Genomic DNA, 12,326 nt, shown 5'->3' with positions numbered 1-12,326 from the left:
AAAATTTAGATCAGAAGTAGAGCTGAGAGGATTAAAAAAAAAAAAGACTGGTAAAAACTGCCAAAGCATTTTTTTTCAGCTTTGGCTGTAATTTGGATGGTTAAAAAAGTCAGTTGAATTTGCAAAATCAAACTATGTAGAATTCTCCAGCAATCAAACAATGCTTCCCATGCTGTTTCTCTTTCTCTTGCCCATTAGCTGCAGTTTTAAAGTTTTGTAGGGATTACAAAGTTTTCTTTCCTACACATCTTGCTATTTTTATTTTGTCCTTCCCACTTTCTAAGTACATTGCCACGGTGTTCCAGATTTAAACTTTAAAATTTTACAGAGAAAAAGGATAGAAAGATAGGAAGAAGCAGGAAAAAAAGAACCCCAACAACCCCATAACACCGTTAACAGAGCTATCAGGGGAAAGAAGAAAAGCATATTTATTTAAGCTTAGCATATTTGTAATGGCAGCTTAATAGAAGTGAGGTAATGAAGAGGACTTTGCCTTGAAGCAATACACCTTTGATTAAATGAATTCTGGAGATCCCTCCTAAAAGTGCAATGAGATCTTCATAGTCTCATAGCTCAACATCTAAAAGTTGGGAAGAATTATCTTAACAGTGTGGCCATTTGTCACTGTTTCTTAACCTCTTGTGAGTCGTTAAAAAAGCCCCCACCTTGGTGACTTTGGTATTCCTCTCAATCTTACACAAATTAAAAGACCTACATGTGTCTTTCATGTAATGTTTATAATAAAGCATTTTAATTAATGTTATATATTCCATAAACTGTATTTTTTAGCAAAGGTATCTGAAAATGCTTTAAAAGATATTGTCTTTTCCAAATTTAGTCTCCCATTGCTGACACTTACAAACAGCTGTGATCCTGCAGGGCTAGTGATCTCAAGCCAGCTATAAATGGTCAGTGTTTCTGCACTCCCATCCATTCTAGTCAGTCCAGCCCATCATATTATCAGGATTTTCCATCTGCAAGCCTCTGCCCTGGACTCTAGGTGGGTGGGAACAAAGGCGTTCTGTCCTCTCTGCCCAGCCTTTAGCAGCCAATAGGAGGAAAAGCTGACCTCGTAAATACAACCTGTGTTGATTGATGTCACAAGCAGTTCATTTTCTCCAAAATCTAACCATTAAGTGTACAACCAAAAGCACCACAGGATATCCCCATGGATAATTTGGCAAGACATCTCTAAAATAGACCAAACCAATGGGTGGCATCAGGAACAGACCAAACCAAAAGCACACGAAGCAGCACAATGAAAGAATCACAGAAAGACTCGTATTGTCTTACACACGACACACTGACAGCACTGCCAGGTACCTGTCTGCCCCCAACTCTCCCTGTCATTAGGCAGACAAAGCAATAAATGCCAAGTTTTCCCTGTGGTTCCTGTGTTACAGCAGGACCTGCCAGTGACCTCCTACTCACCTGTATCAGTGGACTGTCATCCCAGCCTCCCACACAGCAAGAGGTCTGAACATTGCTGAAAACCCCATTAAGGTTTTGCACGACAGGACAGAGCAGATCAGATCAGCCTTGCTGAAGCTTGTCCTGGCCACATCAAACCTCCTGATGGCTCTGAGTGGCTATGACATGTCTCCAGGCAGGCTGTAATATTTTATTAAGGTTGAAAAATTACTGACAGTAGGTATAGGAACAGCAAACCCCAAACTTTAATATTAATGCCATAACTGTCAGCTGGAGAAAAATCCACTGACTTGAAAAGTACAGCAAGCTCCCAGTCAATTCTGGAAATTAAATATAGACAGAAACAAGCAAGGTGTGTACCAGTTTGCTGTGCTCCCATTAGGCCACCCACCTTGCTGAAATATCATTCCTTCTGATGTGAATTGCTCGTTCCACCTCCTGACTCTGCAGTGTGTCACACCAACATGAAGCAGCTGAGCAAATCACCTCAGCTCCTTGTAATAAAATGTCTTCTTTCAGCCTTTGGAGTTGTTTGTATCAAATATGACATTTGTCTTGCTGAAGGTCCTACTTAACATATCCACAACACAAACATGACATTCCTCCCCCAGAATTGCCCTGAATCATCCGTATGTCTGATGAGACCATTGGAGTGTTTCAGACTCTGAAAATAAGCAAGAAAGAAGATCCAACATTTGAGTCTGGGGAGAGGAAATCTGGATCTTCCACAAGGGCAACTGTGGGAGAAGTAGATGCTTAGAGATAACAGCACATGGTGACTTAAGGTGTCAAGTGAGACCACATCGTACTCCACTGTGGTAGAACATCAGTATTTCGAAGTGCCTTGAACTGTCATTGCAGCACAAGAGGCTTTTTGACATCTGTAGGTCCAAGGTGTGCTTAGGATATGAGGATCCTGCTCCGCTCTTTAACTAAGTGCCTGAACCCATGCTATGCTTTTCATGAGCTCAGCTGGGAGCACCATTCTGCACTGCCTGGGTACTAAAGCAAACACATCCAAATTAATTGTAGCTGGCAAATTCTCCAAGCATCAGAGCTGTTTTTGGCCACCACTTCTTGAAAAGTGGGGTTTGATTTTCCTCAGAGATACATCTGAATGTGAAGTTCAGGCAGTTTTTTCTGCTTCAGTTGAAGAGCCGTGCCGGCCTTCCAAGTGTCAGGGCAAGCTCAGGCTCTCCTCTGATTTAACTGCAATCCTGGTCTTTAACATCACAGGGAGCAGAGTGTCTAATACATTGTCTGATCTTCACCCACTTGTAGTTATCTCAGCAAAATAAAATGGTGTCACAAAAGCAAGCATCAACAACATTGTACTGTCAAAAGTGTTCCTACGGTGTCCCCTCACCACACAGCCCCAGGAATAAATACTGAGTTCACGAAACTTCCTTGTGTATCTCCCAACTGTTTTGTAAGGGTTCAAATTTATAAACCTCAGCAACAGGTCAGGGAAAATATTGTTGTTTGGCATTAACACATTCAGTTTTGCATTGCCTACAGAAGCCCTTTTCCTTACTCTCTTACCTGAGGCCTGTCTGTGATGGGCTAAGTGAGAGAACTTGTGGGTGGCACACCCCTGTTTTGCAGCAGCAAGGTTGGTGGTGATGCTAATTGTGCAACATTTGCTTCAACGGTTTTCTTTCTTTAACCCTCCTCTCTTAATTGAGAATTCAGTATGATGTAGAATAATGAGCTCTCAGTCACACCTTGCCTCTGCCTATGCAGCTCCCTCCTCCACAGTAGAATAGGAGGCATAAAAGTACAACAAAGACTTTTTTTGAGCTTTCAAAGCGCTTCCAGCAATGTCTATCTCCATAGTTTGAAAAAAAAAAAACCCATAGCACAAAAATTCCTACTCTGATCCCTGCTCCCCAGGTCTCCTGGGGATGGTGGCACACATGATGTATACTCAAGTTTTCCAAGTGACAGTCAGCCTTGGGCCAGAGGACTGGCGACCACATTCATGGGACTACGGATGGTCTTTCTGGTAAGTGTCACCACCAGTTAACGTCTCTTCGGTTTTGAGTTGTTCTGTCCACCTGTTGAGAGATCATGCATATCACCTCAAATTTCCAGGGACACACATGTGAATTCCCAGCTGCCAAAATGCCAAGAGCAAAACAATCCCCAATGGCTGTACAATTGTTGAGGTGTAGAGGACGGTTATCAGTGACCGTGCAGCAGCAGCTGTGCATGTCAGCAGGTACACAGCATTTGTAAATAAACAGCAGCCACAATTACCAACACAGATTGAGCACTCTCATTAAAGTTCAATTTAGCTACATAATTGCCATGGCATTTCAGAGCCTTTTAGCTTTTTTTTAGGGGGGGTGGTTAATTAATGTCTCAGTCGAACCTTACCGTGCAACTTTGAACAGAGTATTAGGGGAAGGCGTAGTGCTCCTGGCACCGTGGTACTTCCCTGCAGACCATGGGGAGAAGGCTGGGCAAAAACAGAAATGACACTTTGAAGACCGATTCTTTAATTATTCTTTTTTTCACCTTTCCCATTTATCTTCTAAAAATCACATACAAATTACTTGGCCAAGATACGTTGGCTGTGTTATATTGCTTGCAAGTTCATAAGCAGCTTAACAAGAACAGGACGTTGTGGAGAACAGAAAGACCTGCAAACAATATTCACATCCCTCTGGGGGCATCAGCCTCTTTAGATGGCTAGGGAAAACACTTTCTTTTTTTTTGTTTGTTTCTAAATATAGTGTGTTATTTCCATTCTACCTGAAAGCAGAGATAACAACATTTGCTAACACCAATAAATAAACACAAATACTTCTCATGCACAGCACTGTAGGGAATTATCAGCCTTTCCTTCTCCTCTTTCTATTCTCTGTTTCATGGGAGGAGTTACTAAGACTTTAGTAACATCTAACAAAATGGGAAGAGTATTATATTTAAAATACAGCTTATTTTGTATGTCCATAATGAATATTTATTGCATATGATTAACTTATAAAGACACTGTATTTATAATATAAATATCAATATTTGTCATAATTCTGCTGCAATAATTGCATCATTATGAATATATTGACACAATAAGGCTTATTCACTATTAATTTGTCTTCAATAACCTATTTTATAGCTTGCTGCCACACTCAAAAGTTAGCATGTTGTTAAATACCCAGCATGGTAAAGCATTCATTAGATTATTCTCCTTCATCCTCCACAAGACAAGGAACCCGGTGTCTCAGCACAAGCCACAGAGGCTCACAGGTTCCTGTAACCCTCCCCAGGCAGACAAAGCCAGAGCACAGTTTGCTTTGAGTTAAACATCAGGACCAATTCTGGGTTAAGCCTTGTTGGAGGATGCTGGAGAGATCCACGAGCAGGCAAATATGTGTGAGCAATCTCAGCTCTTCTCATGTTCCTGAAGTGGGATCTCAGCTTTGCTCATGCAATCACATTATCTTAAGGGTTGGAAGGCACCTCGAAAGATCATCCAGTGCAACCTTCCTGCCAGAGCAGGACCACCTAGACTGTTGGCTGTCCCTAAAGCCAAGCTCCACTCAAGCTATTGCAGTCACAAAGCAGCTTCTCAGATTTGGTAATTTCTTGGCCTCCCCTAATACCTTCCAAGGCAATATACTCAGCCATGCAGGACACTGGGCAGGGTGCAAACACAACCTCAGTCACAGTGTCCTGGGACAGGCGTGAACACAGCAGCATTTTCAGCCTGCAGTGGTGCTCAGCAGCTGAGAAAGGCCATGGGGCTCTTCATGACATGCCAGTGACTGGGAGCAGACCTGGTCTGAAAGGTCTGAAAGTCAAATGGAGCAAAAACCAAGGCTTCTCCCTTCCAGCTGACAGAGTCCCCACCGCTGCACAGATGAGAGCGCTGCCTCCTACCCCAGCATCACCCAGACTCCAGCACCTTCTTAAAGAGAGATTTCAAACAAATGCCCACCCAGCCTGAAGGAATTTGGAAACTGCACGTGTAGGAATTTCCTTCTGCTCCATCTGGGTTCAGGGATGGCCTGAAGCAAGAGTTTTAAATACCCCTGAAGCAGTAGTGCAAACACCAGCCTTCTGTAAAAAGTACCCTCTGTATAAAGTAGCACTGCAGCATCCTGCTACACAAGCTGTCAGAGCACAGAGGATTGAAACACCACTGAGAAGTGTGGCCAGGGAACATTCTTATGGCCAAGAGCCAAAGGCAAGAGTGGAGATCTAGATTCATTTCCCAAGTGCCAAAGGGAAAACTATTATTTCTGTGTCTCTATTTCCCCTCTATCAAAATGGAGGGATAAAAATACCTCTCCTCAAGATGAGGACAGGCTGCTTGTGATCTGCTCAGATGTCTCAGGGTTGAAAACACACCACTTGGTCCCTGTTATCTTACCCCATTCCCAAGTCATTGGCAAAGCCTGGAGGTTGGTCTGTGCTCTAGCCCAAGCCAGGAATGTGCCAGGGGATTCTCCAGGCAGAGAGTTTCAGTGGCTCAGAAGATCAGAGGAGGTTCAAGCTCAGCCCCTCTAGAATGAAAAAAGATATAGAAAACCTGAGCTGTTTGTGTCAAAGAGAAACCACCCTGAGCTCAGCTGTCAGAGGCACTATAGGTATAGCCCCAGCACGTCTGGCATGGAGGGGCATTGCTGTTAAAGATGTCTTCTAAAGAGGTAGGATGTAACTCTTACAGGTAGAACTACTCTCTACCTTTAAAATGACTCACATTTAACCAAGGTCCATAATAACTAAAACATATCAATCAGAATTGTCTCATTACTGTGGTTTACCAAATGCCAGTCCTGAGGTCACACTGGGAGTCTTCATTCTGTATTTCTTTCTCTGAACCCGATTAGAAATTATCAGAAACCTCCAAGAGCAGTTTTTCTCTGTACATCATTCCCCAGGCACCAACCAGGCACAGGGAAACATTTGGTTTTTGGCTTCTCTCCTCGATATTGTTTAGGAGCCCAGCTGGAAATGTTTGGAGCTGTTGGAACTCTTCCACACACTCCACGTAGGAGGAAGACACTTGCCAGGTTTCCCTGTGCCTGGACACTCACACATAGCACGAGTTTCCTTTCCACTTCTTCACCCAACTCTGGGAAACCAAAGAGAACTTCATCACCCTGGGGTTCATTACACTTCCTTCTCGCTTGATTGCATCTGGCAAATGGGTTCAAAAATGACTAGGAAAGGGCTGCCTCCACACACTTTATTGCCATGGGAGTCCCTGAAGGACTTGTTATGCACTGAATTTTGATATCATTGAAATGAGCCATTTCTGTTTACTCAAACCATTTTTTCCCCCAGATTTTTCAGTTCATGAATATGTGTTCTCTTTCAAGTTTTGCCTAATTTGAAATGAGAAGCTGTTTCCTCATCTGCAGCTCTTTTGCAGAATGGGAAACCAGCTCATGCTGAGGGCTGTGTTGATAATAATGCTTATTTATAAGGTACCGCTACTGTGGCTGTATTCCTTCTGTTCTGCATTATTTATATCAATGTTCCACTTGGTTATGGGAAAGGTGAAAGCAAGGAGCAGGTAAAGCACACAGCTGACACACATGATTAACTCAATCCAAGTTAGTTAGGATGCTGCTGTGAACTACATGTAGCTGGAGCTGATGGGATAAATGTGGAGTCCAGGGGAGTCTGAACACAGATAAGCTCTGCAGCTAAAAGGAGGAATTCAGTGCCTTCTTTTTTTTGTAGCCCCATTCCATGCTGAAAAAGCACTTAAACTCCCTGGGGCCATAAGTTCCTCCTAGCCAAATCTTGAGATCAGTGAGGTAAAGGGTGGAGGAGAGGTGCAGGAAGGGCAGAAAGCATCCAGTGGGGAAACACAGTCCATGATCAAGGAGCAGAGCAGCTCCCAGCTGAACTCTCCTTGCCAGGAGACCCAGGACAACACTTGCTGCTGCTCCAGCCTGGCATTGGGGCTGTCACTTCTTTTCTTCCACTTTCCCTCTCCCTGTGTCTCTCAGTGCTCCTGGCTGGTACCTGCAGGTGTCCTGCCACTGGCTGACGAAAACTGGCCAGTGCTGCCTGCACACCTGGGGCACTGCCCTCAGATTGGGTCTCTCCACAAAATAGAAGTGCTCTCTTCTATTCTGGTTGGGCTTTCAGAGACCAGATATAAGCTGGGAAATGAATCAGGAAAGAAGGAAATACAGTAGTCTGATGAAGGCAAAAAAGATGGAATAGAAGCTATCCTTGCAGTGGTGTTGTGCAGTCAGTCTCCCATGGACGCTGGAGAACTTCCACTGGTCCAAAGATGTGCTCTCTGGGGCATTACTCCTTCCAGGAGTTTGTTACTGCTCCATAGATTTTAGCACTTGTCTACAAGTCTCTGAAAGATTAAAAGGGAAGCCAAGCAGCGTTCAAGCCTTCTATCAGAGTGCACCAAGTGTTCATGTTAGCACTGCCACACAGTCCTCCATGGGATGATGGTTGTGCCCAGCACCTTGCCTGCATCCCTGAGCACTGCCACAGGTCACTGGAGGTAAGGTGAGGAGAAGGGGCTTGTCACCGCTGACTGACCTGCCTAGCTGCATCCTGTGTATTTGTGTCTCTTGGCATCAGAAATATAACATGAGCTGCTGTCTTAACCCAGCTCTGTCTGCTGGTTTCTCTCTCCACAGTCTGGCATGGGGCTCTTTCACCTGCTGCATGGCGGCCTCCGTTACTACCTTGAACTCTTACACTAAGACTGTCATTGAGTTCAGACACAAGCGCAAAATCTTTGAGCAGGGCTTTCGAGAAGAGCAGAACTTCCTAGACCAGGAAGCCATCAAGTACTTCAGAGAAAGGTCAGTGCAGTCAGTCACTCCATCAGTGGAGGTTTTCATGGGCTCTGCTAGTCTCAGAAAATCCAGGCCCTCACCCATTGCAGCACACGTGGGTGAGGTGTCTGAGATGTTTGGGGAAGATGTGTGTTAAAGGCAAACACAAAAGGTCCTCCTTGATTTGGTTTTTTTCTGAAGTTTTGTGATGTCCCAGTGCCTGCCTTTTCATATATATACTCATTAAAACACAAGACTGGCAAGTCCTTACAGTATGCATCTGATTCATAGGGATTCATGAGAAGCTATGCTGCCAATGCAAGTCGGTTTTCGCTCTCTGGAAAGGTAAAATTGTGGGGCTATAACAAATGTTGCAACCATCCTTTCTCAGCACATGTAACAGGCACCTCCTCACAGCTGCTGAGACATTTTCCAGCCACCACTAGGCCACTTTGGAGTTGCCTTCTTCCATAGTCACACGCCTACAACCCATCCTAGATTCCTCCACAGATCCCATCCTCCTGAGCTCCTCCACATAAACATAGCACATACATCATATTGCACTGCAGAAATACCCACACAGTGCCACCCACACTGCTATCAGGGTCTTACATGGACTGTAAATGCCACCTGAGCCCTGAAGGCCCAGAGACATCCCTTCACTCCTCCATCACCGCACACTGCCCACCCGTCACACTGCCTGACCCCACGCACTCTTAGGTGGCCTGTGTGGCTGCCCTGGGATACCTGCTGCCCTCACTCTTTCATGAGAACATTAAGGCTTTGCTTAAACTCCACAATGTGAAGAACACACAAATATTGACCTCACAGAGAAGGGAGGGTGTGATGGACTCCACAGGGTACCTTTGCAGAACATGGAGCTGGTGGACATAGGGAATCCTCACCAAAAGTCTGTTGTTGGAAGTGACATAAAGATGTTTTGAGGACAGGAAGCATAAGGAGGATCCATTCTTCTTCTTCTGACCAAAGTGGCAGTTTCTCAGTGGAGGAAGAGAATGGTTGGCAAGCTCTGATGAGATAGATTTTAAATGGTCAGCTATTTCAGTAGCAAAGTGAGGAGCTCTCCTGAGGAGGAAGAGCTAAAGAACTTCCATGCTTCTTGCTTTGCTTTGGTCACCCAGCCTTAACTAATGGTCTCTGTTGTTACAGTTATTCCTCTGCCAAATTCCAAGTTTTCATTCTACCTTTCAGAAAGTCTGGAAGGATGAGAGAAATGATCTAAATTAGTATGAGTTTCCCGATTTTGCATTTAGAAATTACAGGGATTTTTAACAACTCCGTGTGTTAGGAAAAAGAACCCCAGAGAGAAGATGAAGTGGTGAGCATGTGCCTCAAGAAATCACCACTCAGTGAGGGGAAACAGTCAGGAGGGGGAAACCAGCCAAATGAGAATTGCAGATGAGAGACCCGAGGAACTGTAGGCAGCAATGTATTGAGTTCCATTGAGAAATGCAAAGGAAGCTTGATAAAGCACCACTACTGCCCTTTCTGGAATGGTAAACAGCAGAAACCGTTAATAGCACAGAGGCCAGGAACCCTCTGTGTCCCACACAGGTACTGCATGGTTTGATTTTTATTCCTCTTGCACTCATCATATTACACAGCTTCCCTCTGCCCAGCCTCCTCCCATTTTTATATACATGTAAATCAATACCACAGAACACTTTACAACCAAATCCATGTTGGACATATCATCTGAGAGGCCTTCACCCCAAGATGAAGGTGAAAGGCCCCAAAGAATGACAAGTTGAATGAAGCACCGAGGCTTTTTCAGGTCTCTGGGAAGGAAGGTTTGAACTTGCCTCTGCAACTAGCAGGGTATTTAACACACCATGCTCAAGGCAAGTGACACCTCCCACCTTGGCCAGCACAAATCAATTTGGTTTTTAGCTCTTAATTTATAGGTATCATTCAAAAGAATCTCCATACTATGCAACACACATACAGAACAGCTTTTTCCTTGTGCTTGCTCTGTGTACTGGTCAGAGCCACCCTGACCAGTACACAGAGACAATGCTTTGTCTCTACCACTCGCTTTAGGACCGCTCTGTATGTTTTGTTCTGTCCTTTCAAGCTTCCTTGCTCATTTTGAATCGATGTGAACAATTCTCTTGTTGGTCACATCCTCCAAGGCCTTCCACACACTTGGCAAACACAGCTCAAGCATGTGGTGTTCTCAAACTTCACGATTTGGACTTTTTTTATATCACATTATTTTAATTGTTGTATGAGAATACATAATAAGAAGCCTAGAGACAGTGTTACCATGGGATCATCCCAGAGATTTAAAGCTGTGTGGCATTGCACCCATTTTTTTTCCTTAAGTTAGCATATTCACCTCCAGCTTCACTCCTGTGACCTGGGAATACCCTGAGACTTCAGCAGGTCCAGGGATCATCCATTAGCAACATGGTGTTGCTACATGTTGTATGGCTGCAGCCCCAGCAAGCACACAGCTTCCCCTAGCCCCCATCTTCCTTTGCATAAAGAGAACCTTTCCTTCCTGTGCATATACCCAGGGATTACTTCACATTCCCTCCTACTCCTACACCTCCATCTTCCTTTTCATATCTCATCAATAAAACCCTCCAGCCTTTCCTCCTTCCAGTTACTTTGCACATATCACTGCCCTTTTTGCATGTTCCTTTGCCTCAGAACACATCCAGCACCCACTGCACACTTCCATCTAGCCCCTGTGTTGAATGGCCTTTGTGCAATAGGCAGTTTTCTAAAAGCATTATACTTCTATTGAAAGTTAAAGGTTTATCATTAATCCCAACAGCTGCAGTTTATCTTCTGGGAGACAGAGAAGAAAAGCATTAGCCTCATTTTGGCTGACAAAAGTTTTTTGTTAGAGCAGTCTTCTAAAGGTCTCTGCTCCCAGGGAAGAAATTTGCTTTATGAAAAATGCTGACAGTAAAATACTGCTAATCTTGCAAGGACGTTGTCAAACACAAGATCACTGTATTTCACTTAATTTTAATCTCATGTAAGCGCATGTAACAACCAAAGATTTACTCGTGAGGTGCTAAAGGGCTGAAATGCTCTCTTGAGAGCTCCACATTCAACCAGTGTGCACCCTGTTCACTGCACAGTGCAGGAGCTTCAGGGATAAGCCACACCAGTGCACAGCTTGCTGTCCTGACCCTCTCCTTCTCCATCAGCCCACCCCATCCCCTCCCCTAGCACGTTACCCTCACACACTCTGCATTACTGCTGCTTGTTAACTTCAGTCTGCACACCCTAAGAACTGCCTCAGCTGTGAATGAAGAGCACAGGAAAGGTCTTTAAAATCACATAAATATAAGGATACACCTCACATGCTGCTCCACAGCCTGGTTTGACCCCACCTTAAACAGCACATATAGCTATCCAGACCTCTGTCCACACGCAAGCACAACCAGAGACAGCTTACACAGAGACAGCCAAATTCTCTGGCTACTTGCAATGGCAAAGGCACAGACTTAGTCTCTCAACAGCTAAGCATCTTACTGCTTCTATCACTGGGAAAACATTTAAGCAACTGCTGAAAAATCAAAGATTCATGGTGTTACATTCAAGTTATTTCCTTCCCAGGCCTGGGATACAGAACAAAATAACCATAAACACCATAAAATCAAAAGATCCAACTCTCAGTAATGATGCAGAACAGGTAAATGGTAGAGACTTGGAGGCATCATTCATGTAATAAGTGTTCTACACAGTTATCAGTAGAATTATCTGCAACATGACAGCTTTCAGTCTTTGTCCTATTATTGGTTGTTGTCACTTTCAACTGAACGTGTCTATAACTTGTTCATCTCTTTCAATTTTAGTTTGTTAGATGTCAGTTCATAATAATTATCTCCTTTCCCTCTCAATGTCTCTTTCTGCTCTGTTTCATACAAATACTTTTGCCCTGTATGGCCTTTAGCATGGTCCACTGTCTACAGTTCACCACAGGTAGCAGAAGAGGAACCCTCCACATATCTTTCTGCTTCCTTTGCTCTGAGGATCCTTCCAGATATGTTAAAGGGACCGGGATTCTTTGTTCCTTCCTCTATACTCTAAGCTATACATGACAGGCAGGTGAAGGCACAGCAACGTGCCAGGACCTTCCCCTCTTCC

General features: G+C 44.1%; 1 protein-coding gene across 1 annotated transcript in view; it reads left to right on the top strand.

The window, feature by feature from the left end:
- GSG1L (GSG1 like) overlaps positions 1–12,326 on the top strand; it is a 57,730-nt gene that overhangs the window by 33,880 nt on the left and 11,524 nt on the right. Inside the window, exon 4 of the mRNA XM_061993563.1 lies at positions 3,325–3,436. Within this exon, the coding sequence (XP_061849547.1) occupies positions 3,325–3,436 (112 nt within the window). The remainder of the gene's footprint in view (positions 1–3,324; positions 3,437–12,326) is intronic.

Source organism: Colius striatus, chromosome 3, assembly GCF_028858725.1.
Source record: "Colius striatus isolate bColStr4 chromosome 3, bColStr4.1.hap1, whole genome shotgun sequence".
Lineage (NCBI taxonomy): Eukaryota > Metazoa > Chordata > Aves > Coliiformes > Coliidae > Colius > Colius striatus.
This window is presented reverse-complemented; position numbering and strand designations above follow the sequence as displayed.